The sequence below is a fragment of the Vanessa tameamea genome, chromosome 18, assembly GCF_037043105.1.
Source record: "Vanessa tameamea isolate UH-Manoa-2023 chromosome 18, ilVanTame1 primary haplotype, whole genome shotgun sequence".
Lineage (NCBI taxonomy): Eukaryota > Metazoa > Arthropoda > Insecta > Lepidoptera > Nymphalidae > Vanessa > Vanessa tameamea.
The window spans coordinates 5677323-5699592 of NC_087326.1; the positions used below are offsets into that span (position 1 = coordinate 5677323).

Genomic DNA, 22270 nt, shown 5'->3' on the forward strand with positions numbered 1-22270 from the left:
ATAGTGGAGTATTAGGTTTACATGGGATATTTTTATCGTGACCAATCGAAAGGGGTTAAGTACGTATATCTACTACTTAACACAAACAAATTCCTCAGCTTTATATAACATAATAGATATATAACAGCAGTATGAGCAAATTATATCATATTTGTCAGGTCAGCGTAGTAGTACTGAAATAACAGATCATACGTTATTTAAGGAAACAAAAAGGTAAGACTTTGTTATATATTTTCTTATTATATGAATCTAATGCTAGAGAAATAATATTTCTGAGACACATTATATTTTTTCATAATGATATTTGCCATAACCACGACAAAACTACTTCAAGTACATATATTATTATTTTTTAAATATGGATATACAATATGATCATATAAATAATGATTATTTAAAATTATTTTACAATAATTATTTTAAAATCATATGAAATTTTAGTCAAAAAATACAATGTTTCGGCGTGTTAGTTCAGTAACAATTTAACCATTAAAATAATGTAGAATAATTAAAATATATTCATCATTTATTGAATATTATTTATTCTGTTAAAATATTGTAAATTTTAATAAAAATATAAACTAAAAATTAAAAAAATAAAGTTCATCACTGAAATAAAATCTCTTTGTTATCAGTATTTACAAATATTTAGTTTAGATATATACATAGTTGCTTTTCGAACGAAATATCGACCTCATGCTTATATATATATATATATATATATATATATATATATATATATACTTATACTTTTTTTTAAACAATAATATAAATTTTAAAAGCCCATACACACTTAATCAGATCATTTATTTCTAAACACAAAATTTATTATAACCTCTAACTTCACATTATATTCGATCAACACTCATCATAGGTCCATTTGCCATAGAGAAGTCACTTGATTTAATATCGTAGGGGGCGGAGACGTCTGCATTCGCGTTGTGAAACGTGAGAGCTTCAATATAGGCAGAATTCTGAAAGGTCGGCGTATTAGCCGAGGAGCCGCTGGTTGATGAAATCGGTGAAGTTTTAATAGTTAATAGATGCGGCAGGGAGAAGGCGGGAGAGGCGGGAGGGGCGTCCTCCTCGGGCAGAGTGCGCAGGCGCGAGAGCCTCCCCCGCCCCCCGCCTCACACAGGGGACTGCTCGCCGCTCGCGCTCCCGCTCGTTATGTAATCCTGCGCATATTATTATTCAAGTAAATACGGATAAAACTTCACGCCAAATAAATTAACTTAAGAAATGACCATAGGTGACCTTTAGTAATTTATTTATATGTAAACAGACTTACTAGTAAAATTAATTTCACGTTTACATTTCGAACGCGGATCAGACCTTGAGACTGAAGATATTACGTCCTTTATTTAATTAAAAATTCTAACACGAATATGCAAAGCCTTTAATAAAAAACGTAAATTAGGGGCATTCCAGAACACTACGTTCGTTTAAGATAAGGTATCTTATATATATATTGACCCGTTTTCATTTGTAATTAAAAATAGGTAATTAAAAATTAATAGATTTCAACAGTAAACTTACAGCATGCAGATGTCTTCCATCATGGTGAGGTGCAAGCGACATTCTTGGTACCAGAAGTGTAGTCGTTGTCGTCTCTGAAGCTGCAGACTCCCGTTTTGAAGGGTGACTATACAACCTGTTCCATACTCTTCTTATTAATAATATTTGAATTACTTAAAAAAAATTATCAAGCCATTATTGAGTAAAACAATTAAAATTAGAAAAAAAAAAAACCTAACTCTTTAAGAATTATTCTGAGAATTTCATTTATATTAAAGTATTGTCTATGTATTGTGATTAATAAGTTTTTTTTTTTTAAATTAAATTATAATTAATCTGTGGTTGTAGTTTTATTTAAGTAGTTGTAGTATTAGTTTTTAAAGATCGATTATTATTCAAGCAGCTGAAAGCAAATTTGTATACGTAACATGCTTACCTGAAATGAAAGTCTTGCATGCATTATTCCGTGTTGCGAAAGTAGAGAGAAGCGCAGGCAGAAAAAAAGTCAATTATAAAAGCATATAACATTGATTTATTTTGTATATTAATTGTAAAGTTTAACAAAGTATAAAGAAATTTCTCTCCAAATCCACATTATGTCCATTCTAAATTATTCTCTTCTTAAATGCAAAAAGCCCGTTTTCGAAAGCATCGCTGACGTAAGCCGGAATGGGGTCCATGAATCTTCATACCGTGAGCCTAATGAGAAAAAATGGCTGATCAAATATGGATTTGGAAATGGACCAATAAATCTCGAGAACTATTAGTTTCGAATAATAGATCGAGATACATGTATGTTTCGTTTCTAAATTAAATTATCAATGAGGCCTGATACTAGAGAGTATTGTTGCGTTTCGGAAGTTTCGAAATCTGAAATGTATATGACTTCTAGAAATTATTTTAACGGTTAGTTACTCGTAACTCAGAAACGATCGGCTACTGATATACAATTCGAGACGATCAAGGAGAAACGCTCATTTGAAATTTTTTATTACCATGTTTTGGTACCAAACAAAAGACGTATTTTTAAATATACCTATTCTTCATAAAAGTAACAATGTCTTTAATGTTCCACTGGGCTAAAATTTCTTCTGCTTTTAGGAGACTGTATGAAGCTTTGAACACGCTGTTTTAAAGCGATTTGTTGGATACACACACATGGCAGATTTTCGTGCGGCACATGTTGGGTTTATTGCGATGTTTTTCCTGCATCTCCGAGCGCAAGATGAAATATAACGACGAGTCAAGTAAATGGAAATTCAGCTGTGCTTGTCGAATTTGAAGATTCTAACCACTGGGCCCTCTACTCATACTCAATTGAAACTTGAAAGGAGATAGTAATACAAGCAGATATAAAATAAACAGACGACGATAGCTCTAAAGTTCTGAAATCATTACAAGCCCTAATCAGCATGCATTAAGATGGAATTTTTATTTAAGATAGTTAAGATGGTTTTACATCTTATATTGATTTTTATTATTCATACAAACTATTTTTTACTACGTTTTAGAGAACTAGGGAACGATTCTATTTATTTATAACTGTTATAATACATTTCAGATTCTATTTCGATCCAAATACGACTGAACAGCAACTGGATCGGTGTAGGGAAACGACTGACAGGCAATGATTACGTTTTGATTCGATTGCGATAAAGTGACAATTTGATAGTGGCATCGGTACCTGTACTATTTTTATTACGGTATACATGTTTTAATTATATCTAAAAAATCTAAAGATTATTTAAGTAACGCAAGTAAAAGCTTAAGACAATGTCAAACATCGTTAGCGTTTTTTTATTAGATTAGGTGAGGCTATATCCGAGGTCCGTACGAATTTGATTTATTAATGTTTCGTAAACAAAAAAAAAAGTTTTTAACAAATATATTATGCTTCGAGATTTTTTAAATAATTGATGTTTATTTATAATCACTAAAAAACAACAACAAATTACTTTCTAAGGTGCATTTGCAATAATCTAAAAATTGAAGAAACTAGAAAGCGTAGCCATGGTTGCTGTGGTTCATGCACAATGTCAAATATAGACCAAAATAATTGAAAACATATGTATTTGTTTACCGTATGCTCTCTGTCCTGGATCTCGGAGACCAGTCCTTCGAGTAGGAAGCACCTCTTCGTCTTCCACCGCCAATTGTCCGTCCGGTTTTCCACCTCTCGACGTGGTATCGTATCGCGTGACGCACCTCTGTGTTCATGAAGCAGTAGAACAGAGCTACTGTGAAACCCTAGGAAAAAATACCATATTTAATATAGAAAAGTTAGAAACGAGATATATTAAAAATCGGAATTTTTCAAATATTCCTTTACAAGCAATTATTAATTTGGGCTGCTAATAAGAACACATAACCATACTCCCAAATGTTCATACTCATTATTAGATAAATAACTTACTAAATGCTACTTCACTTACACGTAATCATTATGGGCTTTACCTTTTAATGCTATTTAGGTGGTAATTAGGTTAATGATGCTGTCTTCTTCTTTGAAATATCAAATCAATGATGACAAAAAGAGAAAAAACAATGTTTAACTAGACACTCGCTAAACATTCATAACGGTCGTATATAACATTTACTTGGTGGTAGGACTTTGTGCTAGCGAGTCAATGAAGTTATCATCTTAGTTCTCAAAGTGTGAAGAATGGAGAATAAAGAGCTTTATTATAACTAGACCATTTTTTATTGAGACAAAGAAATGGCAAGTGATATTTTCTTGATAATTTGCGTGGAATATTTGAGCATCTTCGGCACGCATTCGGCATAAATGTAATACTTATTTCAAACTTTTGTAAACAAACGGTTGACTTAGTAAATACTTTAGATTCCTAGTTGATTTAAGATCGCCTTTTACAATTTACAATGTAGTGAAAAAACGAAACAAATCTTTTGAAAATAAACAATCTGTTGATCCAGACAATTATTATAACTCGAAACGTTGGCAATGAAATCTTAATAGTCCTTCAACAAACGAGTGATAGACTTTTAAGTTCTTTTATTTAATGAGCATTGAGTTACCAATATACAGAAATGGGGCAATTATATCTGTCCTTAAATTTTGGTGATACCTGATAAACTGAATTCTCATTGGACCACGTAAAATGCATTAATCGTGTCGACAGCATTTCCACGTGGAAATAGTCTGTCACATCAGTCAACAAACAATTACTCTTGAATTTTGCAATTATTAGTTTTAAAAATATATATGGAACGTTATGTTTATTTTATATACGGAGAAAATTTATTCAAACGACATTTTAATACTGTATTCATTACATACATAACTTTTCCACTAAACGACTTGCGTTATCGTTATGAGTTTGAAACATTTTAGTGCGACTATTCACCGAAGCGATCTAGATCATTAATAAAGTTCTTTGAACTTTCCTATAAGCGGCGACGACTGATAAATTTTAAAAGGTTTATTTAGTTTATTGCACTTTAATTTAAATTTTAAGTACTAATTTAATATTTAGAGAACGTCAAACAATTACAAAAATTGTATGTATATTTACAGTAACATTGACCACTTTGATAGAATCAGTGATAATCATTGTATAGACACGAGACGTAAGGATATGCTTATAACGCCAAGTTTCCGAGTCCGCAAAGTCAATAAAACTTTCTTGAGGCAAGGTATCCGTTTCTATAATAAAAGTCCGGAGACATTTTTAACTTTGCCGATTCATAGATTCAAATCATTTATAAAAAATAAAATTAATGAAAAAGCCTATTATTCAATACAGGATTATATAGATGATAGAAAGGCGTGGAGATAATTCTTGTTAACTTCCAGGCAGGATATATAATAATTGTATTTGGGTAACATGACTTTGTATTTTAAAAAGAAAAGCTACTGAGTTTTTTGCTGGTACTTCTCGGTAGAATCTACATTCCGAATCGGTGGTAGATTCACTAATAAAATGACGATTCAAAAGTTAGAGTTCGGTGATACCTTGTGTGATTTAAGAAAATCATCATGTGGATGATGAATGGTACTTCATTTTATTGAGGTTGGTATTGAAAGAAGAAAAATTGTATATTAAATTTAAAGTCCTTCCGAGCGATTTTGTTTTCGCACACAGTGCTGGTAAAGTTATGTATTTTAAAAAGTTTTTAAAATTATTGGGCTTTTTTTTCAAAAAATCTCAGTTACAACCTGTTGGAATTGTGGGCTTACTCGCGTGCCTCGGATAGCACGTAAAGCCTGACCTGTGCCTGACCGTCTCGAGTGAGGAAATATCCATCATCATTTCCATAAAGAAATTAAAAAACTTTGAATACTGGTCCAAACAAACGAATACAATCCTTTTCATTTTAAGCGATAAAACGTTTACTTAGACGCACTTTCAGGATTTTATAAATCTTACTATGTCAGAAAATAGATGGAGTCTCTTGTTGTTTACATCTAAGACAGACGATCTGATTTAACGAGTATCTTTTTCACTCTATTTAACATCGAACAGTGTTTGTATTTTATTTAGCGACACTGACAGCACGTTGGGACAATTTAACACGATTGATAAATAATGAACTCATTTATTTTTGTTGAATTATTACGGTATTATACGGATTTATGTTAGTTAGCTTGAAGATATTGCACGAAACATATTGTGTAAACAGAGCCTAATTTATTATACGGTGTGTGTGCATTCGGCTTACCTGTGTAGATAGCATCAATGCTCTAATGTAGTCGAAGGCGTGTGCGAACCACGAGTCGTCACTAGGACCGCAGAGCACCAGCAGGTTTGTTATGCCCAACAGCGGAATGAGGACGAGTAATGCCTTTGTCGCTTTCCTGTATTGTTCCGTTTCTAATGTGTTCGCTGACCGTAGCTTCGTTATTAACACCTGAATAAAAAAAAATAATTATTGAATTAAAAAAAACATCAAAGTTATCAAATTTAATTATATACTCCGTAAATTGATTTTTAATTTACCATTTGTATTTAACTGGGCTTTTTCAGACAACTCAATATTCACACTACAGTAATTATTGTTTTACATTTTAAATTGTAAAATTAATTATGATCGTTACGAATTCGGTTGACATCAAAAGACTTCTTTGAAGTGGTCATATATTTATATCTAGCATTTTGGTTCCCGTTTATATGTATGTTTATCGATGTACAATTTTTTTTTATTTCTTTATTTATGTGTTTTTTATAAAATATGTAAAAATATATACCTTAGTCGTGATAATAGAAATAACTACTCGTTCAATATAATACTCAATATAGGTAATGTAATTAAATATGCACCAGTTACTTGATGGTAGTTACCAAGGAGTGCATTGTGAAAGCGCACCTGAGCAGTAATAGTTACTGTTGTTGTGTTATAGTTTAAAAGGTGAGTGAGCCAGGGGCTTAATGGCTATGCAAGAAATTATTAAAATATCATACGGCATGAGTTCGGTGACCCTTATCATCAGATAGCCCGTTTGTCAGTCCGCCTACCGATACCATAAAAAACAATTTAGACATACTCACCCACATTATCCTTATGAGGAAGAACAGGTTGAGAGCAAGACCAGCGAGAGCGGGAGCCTTATGTATCCAGTCCACTTGGTGTTCGTGGATCCACTGGCACATCTCGTCATTAGCTTCGCCTGATATCGCCAACTGTTTGATATAAATAAATAGGTCATATTGCTGCAGGTAACACTGGGAATAATATCTAATGACTATTATATAACTATAGCAAAAAGTATCACTTTGATTAACATAAGGGTTCATGGAGCCTCAACCTCAATTTAACGTGTGACTATCAATTTTTTAAAAAGGTAACAATGCATCTTTTGTCTTTTAATATAATAATTAATTCATAATTAATTTATACTACTTAATTTCGTTTCGTATTACTAATTTTTTTGATTAAAATGCTATAAAATGTCACTGATATTGCGCAGCTCTGTTATAATTTTATTTTCTGATCTTTTATTGGATTGAAAACTGAAATGCAATTAACAGTAATTGATTTATCAAGAAACTTGGTCGTGTAAAAATCCTTTTAGTTTTTTTTAACGCTTTATTTATTAAGTATTTCTGAGTTTATAGACGTAAAATACTCAGGCATAGATAACGTTATAATTAACATAAGCCAGGAGACAGCAATGAAAATTCCTAAATAATTGTATTCCACGTAATTTTTAAATAACTTATACTAATGATTGACATTATATCATTTCTAACGTATTATACACAGTTTTAAGTGGAATTTAAATACTTTTTCAGAGAACTGAAGATGAAAATATTATTTACTAAAAGTAGGACGCTGCTTATATTACAATTGCAAAGATGCAATCATTGTTTTTATAATTGTACTTAAATCTTAGTACAGTATTAGAAAAAACTGTCTCAGGTTATACGAATAAAAAGTTAGTCTTCGAGAAAAAAAACCTTTTATTTTAACCGCCTTAATTATGAAAGCGAGATCAACTTTCTGAAAGCGGTTTGGGGGAAAAATCCTATCAAAAATTTACTTTAACTTTGTAGGCAGGTTTGTACACCGCAAAAAGGTATTAAATAATGTTACAAAGTATGTTTTTTTAACATAGAATAATTAAAAACGACAGAAGCGTTGCTATAATATTTATTACATTCCTTTATAAAATACACAGGTTCGAAGTGAGGTCAACGATTTTAATTTTATGTATCAGTATTAGCTTAATAACATTCTGAAAATATTGTTTGAAACGGGCTCTTTGTGAAAGATTATCGATATTAAATATGTACATGGAACGTTAATAATAAAATAATCTAAATTTCACTAAGCCTTTATCAAATACTAGCTGATCTGTGGCTTTACCCGCGCGAAATTTATAAAACACGAACTTTCAATCCCCGTTTTACCCCCTTAGGGGTGGAATTTCGTAAAATATCGGATGTCTACACCCTATAAGGAACCTACCTAACAAATTTCAAGTTTGTAGGTGTTACAGTTTCTGAGATTTCGTGATTAATCAGTGAGTGGTATTTGGCTTTTATGTATATAAATTTTACGTATAAAGTTATCTGTGACTTATAAATGAAATCAACCCATTCAAGTACATGGGAATGTTTCAAAACTGGGGAAAAGTTCTTCCTATTGAAGACAAACATTTATAGTATAATTTTATTGTTTTATTCTCAATATTCTCAACACTAGATACAATTATATATAAACCAATACAAGATTAATTTTAGCTATTAAATGCAATCACAGCATGTGAAACTATCAGAGTAACTTGAACTCACTAACTTGAATTAAAACAAAGCGATGTATAAATCTGAAAAAAAATCTAAAGCAATGCTTACGATAGGCAATGTTATAAAATGTATACTTTAATCAACCTTACTAGATTTTATAGGTTACACATACCATTTAACCTGACCGCTTTGGTTCTACTAGGCGGCTTTTGGTATAAAAAAATATTCTACGGCACTCTTTGGCCTATACGAGTATACTGTTCAAAAAAACACGTCTACCCGTTTTTGAAATTCTTTTAATCAGGTGGTTTTATGTATGTACATTAATATTTTATATAAAATATTTCGTCATAAATAAATCAGGTCTAGCCGTTTTTTTTTTTAATTCTTGTAGTGAAACTGGTGGGTAGAAATTGTACATTATGACTGGATTCATACTATAAGGTCAATCACGGTCCGTTCTCGGTCCGTCCTCGGTCTCGTAAAATCTAATCATGTTCACATTAGACAATCTGTCTTAGTTTACGATTCAGTCTCGAACCGTTAATAATCGAATTTTGCTAATAATTAATAATAAAATAAACCTTAAAGTATTTAATATCTTGTAATATTAGCGGCCGAAAAATATAAATTTACTTATAGATTGAAGAATTAGCTGTCATATCTTTTATTTTCGATGAAGAGGATAATATTATCAACGCAAGAAGATAAGATGAAACATGCAGAAGGATGTAGGTGCATCCAAGTTTACTGCAATGAATAACGGTGACAGATTCGATCGCGGGCAAACAAAATTTCCTCAAGACTTGCGACTGGTATGCGCTTCGAACGGAACTTGGCTGTTACGAATAGTATGAATTCACACATTGTTTTTCATTTAATAATATTTTACCAGAGCGAGATCGGACCGCGAAAGAACCCTGATCGACTTTATAGTATAGATTCTGATTAACACATATATATATATCGAAGGATTTTTTTCATTTGTTTTTGCATAGAAATGCTAATTCAGGTCCGTTTCACATCTTACGACTTTACAGTCAGCAGAGTTCATATCATAATATTAATACACAGGTTACATATATAATTAGTATAAAGTCCTTACCCCGTCAGGTCCCGTGGACGGCACCACCGTTACGAAGCATCGGGATATCACCCATATTGTGATGAATATGGCTGGAGCTCCTGTATAATGAATCGTATTTATTTTTTTTTTATAGTCTATGAGTTTCTGAATCTGTAACTGTTCGCGTGCAGTTACCACTATATATTATTATGAAATTATTTTTAATTGAGAAGGCGTATGATCTAAGATTTCCATCACAAAAAAAATAGTCATCCTTCGTAATTTAAATGAGATCGAATTAAAGAGAATGTAATTTATAGTAATTTAACAAAAATGGAACAACATAGTTCTGCCAAAAAAAAAAAATTGAGTCACAGCCTTATTGTATTTATACAAATTGCAATGCTGTCTGGTCATAAAAATATGCAGGCACCACACCAAAAAGAAATAAAAATAAAAATTATAATTAGATACACCAAAGGCACGGACAACATGTTATGTGGACATACAAATATAACAATAAAAATTAAACAAAAAAGTAATATTTCAAAAAAAAGCCATTGTCACTCAGGATGTATGCAATCTAACGATACTTAATAAATCAAAATCTGTTCAGGTGAATGTCTAAAAAGTTATATTTCGGCCAGAGAAACCGACATACAGACATACATACATGAACCCTGAAAGCACTACACTGCTGTTTTGGATAGTCGTGAAAAAATTAAATCGAAGATTAATATTGTTTACGATATTTTGATAAAATATTTCAAAATTTTAATATGATAATTATGTTAGTATTATAAAGAAGCCGGCGTTTCGGAGATTTTAGTCAAATAGACCTCTCTAATGGCGGTTTATGAAATATTCAGTTTTAATTTTACCCTTTGACATTTTAGCTTTAAAAGCTGACACGGTTGAATGGAATTTCATTAAATAGGCTTTGTTGTTTGAGCTTTTATTATATAAATAACTTATTACCGTGTAAAAATAGTGCATTTTAATCCGGATTGTAATAAAAAAATGGCCGTCATGGGTCACCTGGGAGACGTGAAACATATAATTAAAGAAAATCTTTACTGATAAATATTTATGACAGGTTGCTTTTTTTCTAGGGAAGGTTTTGTTATATTATATTATTATATAAGTGGTTCTTATATGAGTTTTTAATTCATTCGCATTCATACATTCCACACAAGAGGGCTATTCGTGCAATTTATAACCTAAACCTAAAATATTCGTTAAAGGGTAAATTTAAAGAAATTAAAATAATGACTGTCGCTTCTCTATTTGTTTTTGATAATTTTATGTATGTACGCAAAAACATAAACGATTTTCCCATAAATGTGACGTACATTCTCAACACTAGGAACAAGAAAAACCTTGTTACTCCAAGTACCTGATTACACAGGGTTAGTAACTCTTTTTTGGGGCAATGTATACGTTTGTACAACAGGATCCCAGAAAACGTTAAAAATTATTCAATTATAAAATTCAAAGGAATCGTTAAAGAGCGTTTGTGTGCTAAAGGATATTACAACACTAATGACTTTTTAGTTGACTGTACACCTTGGGAATGAAATGATCGCCTCCAGGCTGTTTCAAATAACTAAAATATAATTATTATTGTACATGCAAAATGGAAAAAAAAAATCCCGCTGAGTTTCTTTCGCCGGTTCTTCTCAGGTGTTCAATTCCGAACCGGTTTTAAATTATAGTTGGGATATTTATGTAAAGCGACGGTTTTCAAGAAACAAATCAATTAGTTGCTTCACGCTATTTCATCTGCATTAAACGTTTAGGATCTGCTCCCATCGACCCTAGCGTCATATAATCTTCATCATGAATTGAGCTATCAAACAAAATATTTTTTAAATCCGACTTATATAGATCCTGAATAAGCGCTTTCAAATAAAAATAAAATAAAATCCTCAACTTCATTGTAAAGTTTTATTAAATATTAAAAACTCGTTTAATATTAAAAAAAGTGTAAATATGTTCGAGCGATATATCAAAGATAAAATTTATCTTTTCTAAATCATTGTTCCTTCGACTTTTATTTTTTTAAATATTTAGTACTTAATATGATCAAATCTAACTTAATTGATCTAGAGGGGATTTCTAGATCTAGTGGGAGGCTGTGTTTACTATTCGTCACAACTTAGGCAAGCTCGTAAAGCCGTTCATTTCGGTCCGCGAACGGAAGGTCGTGTCGGATTTCCTGGTGCAGTCTGTGATTGCGGATACACTTGTGTATCATAGTATGGCCAGCACAGATGGTTTGTTTTCCATGAGAATAACTACCATGGCCGAACCTATCATATTGATAATATAATAATGAAGCTATGTAGGTATTACTATCATATTTAGTTTAAATGAAGAGTATTTTATACATGGATATTCTTGTGTCTTCCCCATATCAATCACTCTGTAATATTTTTTTTCAATTCCAATTTCAAGTTAATAAATTTGTAGAATAAGAAATGTCAATGTTTTATAGCTGGGAACGGGAATTTGGAAAAGCGATTGTCTCATGTCAAGTGCTAATTCTAAGCTTTAAATTCTAAAACATTTGAAAGCGTTAATACAGATTTATGATAAATAGCTGTTCCCCCGGAACTCTGTATTTTCTGGCACTAAAAACATTACGTGTTATTTCAAAATCTAAATTATCCTCTAAATTCACTTAGCCTTTTTAGTCGAACTAAATAAAAAAAAATAGAATAACATGTGGTCTTCGTTAATAATGCCTGTCTATGCAAAAAGTTACTTCAACAAACCAAAAAAACATACCCTAATATAACATTAATAATATTATTAAGGCATAAGGTCGTTTAATTTCTGTAAAAAATCGCATAAAACATAGCACCCTTCTCTTCTGAAATAGGTTAACTAAAGGTTAAAATACTATAATAATTTTATTAAACAGCAAACCACGACGTGGTTTTTGAATAATAACATCGGTAATGTTGCTTTTAATTGATATTAAACGAATTGTTGTGGCATACTTACCCCAGCCAATAGTTGTGTAGACTTTAAGCTTTATATTTTCCGCGGTGAATGTTTCGACGACCAACATGTATAAATACAGACCTAGAAGTAAAAATAATTGTAAATATTTCTTATTAATTCATAAATAAAGATAGAAAATATATAAATAAATGACAGATGTATGACAATAATTTTTAAAAAAATTATAAAATGGTAAAATTAATTTAGTGTTCAATAAAATATTTATGTGTCGTTTAATATATTGTAGTTTTGTATATAAATTAAATTAAATGTAAAAATTGATAAAGTTTGAAAACTTAGTACATAATTTGTGTATTAAGTTAGATTTCATTCTAGATAAATATTTCTGATATTATTGTCAACAATTTTTTATTGAAGTGTAAACTTCTATAGCCGCGTTGGGCACTTTTTGATAGAGGGAAATCTTATAGGTTCACGTCACAGACATACTCATGACAGGCGCATACGCAACGGCCATCTGCTATTTCTATAGAAAATATTATAAGCTTCAATTTTTGTCTGAGGTAATTTTGCGAAAAAAACATTTTTTTCGGGATCTTTGACCTCAAATAAAAACAAATCCAGATACCGGAATGATTCGGAACTTCTGAATATTATTTTTAATTATGTTTTGAATAAGTGAAAGCATTTTCAGCTTGTTGTAAATTTATGTAACTTCAAATGTCTAGATTAACCGGGCTATTATTTGAATTGTTTAATTGTAGAATCACTGTGTAGTACAATAGAGATTAAACAATAAATATACCAATATTTTTTTCAGATGAAAAATAAATAACAGAAAATTATTTGATGCCTTCGTATGTAGTTTGACGTTCAAAACATAATCAGCCTGTAAATTTCCCACTGCTGGGCTAAGGCCTCCTCTCCCGTTGAGGAGAAGGTATGGAGCATATTCCACCACGCTGCTCCAATGCGGGTTGGTGGAATACACATGTGGCAGAATTTCGTTGAAATTAGACACATGCAGGTTTCCTCACGATGTTTTCCTTCACCGCCGAGCACGAGATGAATTATAAATAAATTAAGCACATGTAAATTCAGTGGTGCCTGCCTGGGTTTGAACCCGAGATCATCGGTTAAGATGCACGCGTTCTAACCACTGGGCCATCTCGGCTCGGTTTGACGTTCGAAAATATTATATTTTTTATTTTTTAATATTTTAAGATATGAAATGCACCACGAAATTAGTATTTCACAGTGGCCGTGACGTTTTCTTACTACCGCGGTAAACCAGATTTCTATTTGTATTTTTATCGTGGATTTTGAAATTAAAAAGTTATAACATCTAACAATAATTTAAGATTAATGTGTAGAAGCTTAAAATATGTTTATTGGTGCAAAATTATAGTTTAAAGTCTTTAGTTTAAAATGATGAAAAAGGATCATTAAAAAAATATTTTATTTAATATTTCGAAATTATTAGTTATTAAATTAAATTGTGAAAAATAAAATATGTACTTTGCTATTTTTGGAAAATGATTATAACTATAATTTTATATCATTCGATTTTATTAGTAGATTTTTTCGAAGAAATATTGTCATGGAATTTGGGTTGTTTTAAAATCAAAATATACTTTACTCATGTAGGCTTTTATAAGCACTTTTGAATCGTCATTTTACATATTTGTTTAGATCCTTGATCCAAACGATATCTTCAGACGGTGGTAAAAAAAAAAATTGTATTTCTAAATGAAATAATTAATTTAAATATGTCTAATGATCGAAAAATCAGTAGGTACTACAAAATATAAAACGATAATCGATGCGTTTTTACGCAATACTTAGATAGTTTTGAATCAAATATTTTCATTTCTTACTTTAGTTACCGTTAGTTCTTAGTTTAATTAGCCATTTGTATCACTTTTGGAAGACGATGGCATAATTGAAAGTACAAAAAGTCTTATGTATTATTGAAATGAATGATGACAAAGACGCAAACAATGAAAATAATGTTAAAAATCAAGTACATTGACATTTATGTAAATACAAATACTACCCATAAATAATATGATGGTTTTTTAATTGTCATTTCAATTAAATTGTATTCATATACAGCCCTTGTACAGCCCGCAATATATTTGAATAATAAAAAACACATATAAACATGCATATAATTGTTGCTTGGATACCATAGGATGCAACAAATTTGAAAACCGGAGTGATGTTAATGATTTTAACTAAAACATTAGGAAATTTAAAGTTTTAATAATAAAAGTTCTAAGTGTTCACTTCTATCGGCAGTCCCTATAACTGCCAATATATTTTTTTTTAATTATACTTTAGTATTGGTTTAAATATATACAGCCAAGATCAAACAATGTTATCCAATATTATTTTTTTAAAATCTAATGCTTTAAGTATAATATTATTATTTTATATAAATGTGTAAGCATATCTGTTTATAAGGTAAGAAAAAGAAACTAGCTATTATGTTATTCGCAATAACCGTTTACCTTTAGGGTAAATTGTAAGCAAAAAACTTGGATATCAATAAGGAAAGATAAGTATTTATGTAAAGGGTTGAATTCAGAAAAGGGCGCTGAATCCCGATTCAAGGTCTTGATAAAAATATCGTTTTTATGGAATACTATAATAGTATTCATGATTTCTTTGAATTTTTTTTCACATATTATAGTTAAATGATTAAATAAATATTTTTATTATTTTTTGTGATTCAGCAAACGTATTGAAAACATTGTTTGAAATAGCAACTTAGTTATTATATTTAAAAAAATGTTTTTTTTTTTTTATGTTCTAGAATAATCTAGAACTTAAAAACAATTAGTTGATGTTTGTTAAACACAAATGTTGTTTATTCTGAACTAGAGTTTCACAACTAACTGTTACGTCTTAACTTTTTAAACTGTTTTATTGAAAATATTGAAAATGTATGTATATGTACATACATCTTAATGGCTAGCTGACGGATGTAATTAATTTTGAATAATTGAATAATAGAAATTAATTTTATGTGTATATTTTTTTAAACTATATTATTTTAATTTTTTTATAACACTTTTTCATTACTGACAACACTTCAAATATCACCTTGTTTTTATTACACTACAATATATTAATAACTGTTAAAAATCATTGCTATTAGACTTGCAATAATAATAATATTAAGTTGAAAAATTTTAACGACGAAATTTGAATACGTTTTTCATAAATGTTATACAAATGTCATTTTCTACAGACAGACTTATGATTTATAATTTACACGTATAGACATAACTTACGAACTACGCGTTGGTGTGCCTTATAATAAGAAAAAAAAAAGAAAGGAATTACTATCTTAAACAGATATGCTTGATTACCATATTAAATAACATTATGTTGAAACTGAAACATTTGAAAATATTTCAAATAAGTTTTAATATTATTAAACTCACATTTAAGGCATAATATGGACCTTACCTTCGACTAACATCCAAAAGAAGTTCGTTAAATAAAAATAGTGCATACATATGACTAATATCATGCAAGATGCTTGATCTTTTTGCGCCTCTTCTGACCAGTTCTGAAACAAAGTTGATTTATTTACAATAAGAACGATCTCCTTAATGAAAACTCGTTTGTTAAAAAATCCCTGTGGAGAAAAGGCTGCAAACCCGGGTAGGTACGACCCACTCATTATAATTATATTCTACCGCCAAGCAGCAACACTTAGTGTCCGGTTTGAAGGGTAAGTTAGCATAACAAGGGACATAACATCTTATTTTCCAAGGTTGGTGGCAATTTAGCGCTGTAAGGAATGGTTAATATTTCTTACAACGCTATTGTCTATGGGCTGTGGTGACCACTTATGGTGACCATCAGGTGGCCCATTTGCTAGTCCGCCTACCGATATCATAAAAAAAAATCTACAGAACCAATGTCCATAGGCGGTGATGACAAATCATTATAGTATGGCCTTTTTAATCTGGCAACATAAACATTGATAGATACTCGTCATGGCAGGATTTTTTTTTACCGCCATACAGCAGTACTCAGTATTATTGTGTTCCGGTTTTAAGGGTAAGTGAGCCAGTGTAAACATAGGCACAAGGTACTTAATATCTTATTTCCCAAGGCTGGTGGCAATTTAGCGATGTAAGGAATGATGAATATAAATTTATTGCAGCGTCAATGGATATGGGCGGGAAGTCACCAGACATTTGCCTGTATGATTACATATATTATAAAAAATATCTATAGCTTATAAATGTTCGCACAATACAATGCACATTATTGCCATTATTCCACTCAACTGGTTTAACTCAATTTTACACACATACACTTTTAGTGCCAGTTATGAAACATTTATGTACTGTACTCGTATATTACACTTAAATCGTTTTAGTATATGGATTCAATAAGAGCCTGCAAAAAGGCTTTGTAAAGATTAAGTTGAACAAAGCTTCTTAAAAAATATGAGAAACGTCAAAAGACTCTTTTTTTAAAAAAAAAAGAGATATTTTGTAAAGTCTTAATGAACCGTGTTTAAAGCTGACAATGTTAAGATCGTTCCAGTGGTTCCTTTGCCACAGATGATTGATTAATTTTAATAACAGATAAACGAAACCATACTTACTTGTAGCGCTAAATTTAACATCCAACTACACGCCGACAATATATAAGTAGACATAAGATTAGTGTGTATTGTATTACGAAGACATCTCAGGTCTCTGAAACAAGCAGTATTAATCAGTTGATTAGAGATCGTGTATTACATATAATTAAAGCATAGCTAGATCAATAATCAATATGAAAATATATGGTAATTTTCATCTTAACAACTCGAGGCGCCTTTAATAATCGTACTTGGGCCGGGGAGACGGTCTATCGAAAACGGAAAAGGAATTCTCCATACCAAGTTCGTCTATCTAAAATCCAGCCGTTAGTTAGGCAAGCTAGGCCGTAATGGTTTACCAAATCTTTTTTTTTATATAGATTTTACACTAACAAACAAATAATAATAGTGTAAATAATTTCATTAAAATTCAGATTAACCATTTGATACGAGTACATATCGATCGGAAACTTTTAAATGAGGACTCCATACTAAAATCTATGCGTGACCTCGACAAACGAACTAGTCAACTATAAAAGCAAAACAAAATATTTTTCTATGAAATATAATACAGACAAATTTATTAAATTCTGAACTATAGTTTTCGATTCACTTGTTTCAGCCGCATACGAATTCCATTCTAGAAGTTTCCTCATAATAATAATAATAAAACCTTAGATAAAGGGGAACGGCCTCAATAAGATGCTCGCAACTTTTGTGCTCAACAGTCATTGTTTGTGGATAATGCAAAGATTGTGATTATTTGCCGCATTATGTTGTATGTACAATTCTGATGATTCATACTATGATACCGGAAAGTAAAACAATACTTAAAACACAAATGGTTCGTAAAACATTCATTATGCTGATTTAAAGTTTGTGGACCAGCTCCAACTGTGTTTCATAGACTATTTTTACTGTAAGAACATTAAACAGACATGACGTTTTAAAATTTATTATGTACAAGGAAATGTTATTTAAATACACTCAAAATCAACCTGAGGGAACTATGTATTCTGAGGACATATATATAAATATATATGTGCTATTTTTCCGCCCCGACTTCAACGAGTAAAATTCAATTTCCTCATCACGAAGAAGTATGCTAAAGGACAATGCCCATTTATTATTTTTTTATATCAGCACCCAGTTTCTGAAGTTATCTTAGAAACTGAACATAATTTGAAAAAATATTATTCCATAGCGAGTGGTGTTTAGACCACGTTTTATTACTCGTTATAAAATGTCAAAATTAATTCCTCGTGTTTTGAACTCTTTTTTAGTTTCCAAGATCTCGTGATGAGTCAGTCAGTGGAATATTATTATATTAGTATAATATGTAAATATACTGGTGTGATCCGATTAATTCTCAGTGTTTTTATTTAAATATAATATAAAACTCGAAATCGATCCAAATTGCAAAGTGGTAAACACTGAAGATATACACTGTTTCCCAGTTTTTGAAGATATTTTAGATATTTACAAATTTCACACAAAGATTTCGTAAATGTATTTTAGTTTTGGCATCTTTTATAGTGCCCGAACGATTATCTCTCCGATTACATTAATAAGATATAGAATATCAAAACATATACAATATAAACATATTGTGTACGGACGTATCATTTTTAATAAATCCGAACTTTTAGAACCATGCTTGGTTAATTAAAAGTTGTCTTTTGAATAAAAATGATTGAATGTCATTTGAATTTATGTGACGAAAGAAGTTATATCATCAGGATTTCTGTGAATTGGAGTCCTTCCCGTGAGTGTTAGATAGACGAAATAATTTTAGTTGTATAATTACAATTTAACTTTTGAAACGCAATTATCTCGGTAGGGGGTTTGTAAATGCATCCTGTTCAAACGCTCAGACAGCTCAGTCCTCCAATTCGAATACCTCAAACAGTTAATCAATCTCCCTCTTAACAATCACATCATGTTTTTGAAGATGTCTTTCAATAATTTAATCAACCCTCTGGTGATCTCATCTGTGTCAACTTGACGTTTCTAAACGATTAACTAAATAAATCGTAAATTATTTTTATCTCCAAAATATTAGAAAGAACTTTCAACTCGGTGGTTGGATTTGAACCTTAAATACCTATTATTATTATACCTAACCCAAAACATTTATTTGATGGTATTAACCTTTAAATAGCATACTTAATGTTATTTTTTTCTGGTTTGTAGTATAGATTAGCCAGTGTAACTACACGCACAATATACCTAACATCTTAGTTCCCAAGGTCGGTAGTGTATTGACGATGTAAGAGATATGGTTAATATTTCAATGTGCTGTGGAAACGACAGGTGCCTAGATGCCAGCCTTCAAGAAACAATTTGCTTACGGAGATTATGAAAAAAGGTTTCGTAAGGTTGGGAGTGCATGTTTGCCTCGTAAAGATTTATAGGAACGATTCAAACGGCTCGTCAATCGCCTTAAAGGCATTACTGGTGCATAATAAAGTATTTTTAAATGTTACTAATATTTTCCGTGCTTTAGTCATTTATAATTCCCAAGATTTATTTTTGTAAATTTTAAAGATTTGGATTTTTGTTTAAAACTTTAATAAACAAATGGAAAGTTTTATTATTTTGACATACATAATTAAATGCATGTATAATTTAAGCTTAAAATAACAATAATAAAAGTTACGATAAAGTTATATTGGACGAAACATGATTCCAAAACTTTCTAGTGATGTTATGCAAACGAATTTATATTACTTTGGGTTTGTGTTGGAACTGAGTCAAGCTATTTAATGTTAGCTTGCTTTATAAATTAAAATTTCAGCCTGTAAATTCAACACGTAATAACTATCATTTTTAAAATGCTCTAACCGAAATGGCCCAGTGACTAAAATTAGTTAATCTGATCCAAAGATTTCGAGTTCCAATCTAGACAAGTCCCGCTGAGTTTTAATGCTCATAATTTGTGATGCAGGTTGATTTTGTTAAACTAAATTCTACAATGTATTACCCACTTATCTGCGTTGGAGCAGCCAGGTAGAATAACGTGGAATAAGCTTCTCAAGAGGAGAGGAAGTCTTTTCTTAGCTGTTGGATATTAACATACTCATACCTTTTTCTCTACTTTTTCAAATATTAAATCAAATATTTTATTAACACAAGTACGTAAGGAATTGTAATTTTTATCGTTAAAATTTTCATATATTATAACTGTTGATTGTGTTCTGTTATATATTTTAAAAATATTATGTACGAAGGGAACCTAGATAAATATATAATACTAGTATGGAATAGCTGCAAGAATACTAGTATCATTTATTGTGGTAGGTTAAAGTCGTTGTTAGAAGTGTTATTACATCGTTTTATTTGTTTTATATGTGATTAAATTTTATATCCTGCACTTGCCAAAGAGACAACGATTTTAATACGATACCCTTAGTTTGTATTGTATTTGTATATAAATTTAACGATGTAAATTAATCACACTTTCAAGAACTGAATTTGTTTAGTTAATAATATTATTTATGATTATTTGACATTTTGGACAATGTCAAAGATATTATTTTTTTAATTGAAATATCGCTTTGTAATTTTGATTAATAATAATTTTAAGCCAGTCAAAGTATTCACTTAATAGAAGGTCTTTATGTAAACCCATCTCTGTATTATCTATGTGATTTGATTAGTAGAGTAAATAAGTAAATGTTACTATATGCCAAAGATACACACATGACAGAACCTTGGAAACTAACAAGTTCCCAAGGTGGGTGGAGATATTAGAGTGAATTATGTTACTTGGAGTGCCAATGTGTATGGGCGATTGTGACCCCTTACCATCAGGAGGCTTATTTGTCAGTTAGCCTATATGTATATTAAAATCGATATCAAAGAAGAAATAAAATTTTGCGTTCAAAAATTAAATATAGTTAATAGAATATAATATTATTATATTATAAACTAGCATCTATCTATAGCTATATCTATGTTTAGCTTAGCCAATTTTATAACTCTACGATACCAATTGAATTGATCAAATATATATCTCGTAACGTGAACACCGGTCGTGGGATGTAGCCTCTTGTTCAGTCCATTGGCTTGAGTTTGATTGAGGTCAATCAGGTGTCGGTAAATTGACCCCTAATCAAAGTAGTTTAAGCGAATTAGCGAAATCGTGCAAAGTTACTTCACGTGTCTAGCAATGAGCAAAACGAAATTACAATACAATCAATAAACATTTTATACCCCAATTATTTATTCAACTAAATAATTATTTGTCCAATAACTCCGTGAATTTTGTTATCTGGGTAATCATTTTAGTTTAATTATATAATTGCATAGAATATCATCATAATGAAATATATTAAGGGACTTACTTGAAATAAAGGAAAACGAATACAGCGAGAGATAAGACGGCCAAGCTGAGAGAGTATCCGGCCAAGTATATAAGACTAGCGACGTCCGTCGGCGACACGTTCGCTATTCGTTCCGTGCAGTTGACGTAATTTGAGTAATTATGCCATTCGCCCTGGAGACACAATCTTGAAGCGTTTTCTGTAAAAATACGAACGTTATTTAACAGAATCGAGTCGAATACAATTACTTGTATAAAAATATAATTTTTTGTAATAATTTTGTATCGTTCTGGATTTAACTGCGATTATCGTATCCAAAAATACGAAATATAAAATAAAATGCACTAGGTATAACAAAATATAGTTATTTTTTAAATCTTTTAAAATAAAAAATACATACTTCTGTCAATCAAAAATATTTCATAATAAAAAAAAATTAAATTCCTTCACTAAAATAATTTAAACATCGGTATATTCATGGATGAATATCACAATAAGAACAATTGTATATAGTAAGTCGTAAATACTGTAAATACAAGTGAAACGTTATAAATAGCCCGTTATTATTAAATCG

General features: G+C 30.6%; 1 protein-coding gene across 2 annotated transcripts; it reads right to left on the minus strand.

Moving 5' to 3' along the window:
* Positions 1-792: 792 nt before the first annotated feature.
* On the minus strand, positions 793-21895 carry LOC113399555 (diuretic hormone receptor). Of its 2 annotated transcripts, XM_064217625.1 has the most exons (10): positions 21718-21895; positions 17393-17486; positions 16237-16339; positions 12799-12879; positions 9829-9908; positions 7026-7157; positions 6199-6387; positions 3599-3765; positions 1540-1654; positions 793-1178 (listed from the first exon to the last, which is right to left on the minus strand). In XM_064217625.1, exons 2-10 carry the CDS (start codon positions 17444-17446, stop codon positions 1131-1133), a joined length of 969 nt encoding a protein of 322 aa, XP_064073695.1. In that variant the 5' UTR covers positions 17447-17486; positions 21718-21895; the 3' UTR covers positions 793-1130. The 2 variants fall into 2 exon arrangements, with proteins under 2 accessions (XP_064073695.1, XP_064073696.1); XM_064217626.1 differs by lacking the exons at positions 793-1178; positions 1540-1654 and adding an exon at positions 2028-2217.
* Positions 21896-22270: the final 375 nt, after the last annotated feature.

What these genes read in the sequence shown, in the direction of transcription:
- LOC113399555 (XM_064217625.1), bottom strand. Translation starts at nt 17,446, where the DNA reads ATGTCTACTTATATATTGTCGGCGTGTAGTTGGATGTTAAATTTAGCG. An exon ending in CATTGATGCTATCTACACAG is followed by an intron (nt 3,766 to 6,198) that starts GTAAGCCGAATG and finishes ATTTTTTCCTAG; the next exon opens with GGTTTCACAGTAGCTCTGTT. An exon ending in TCCAGGACAGAGAGCATACG is followed by an intron (nt 1,655 to 3,598) that starts GTAAACAAATAC and finishes AGTATGGAACAG; the next exon opens with GTTGTATAGTCACCCTTCAA.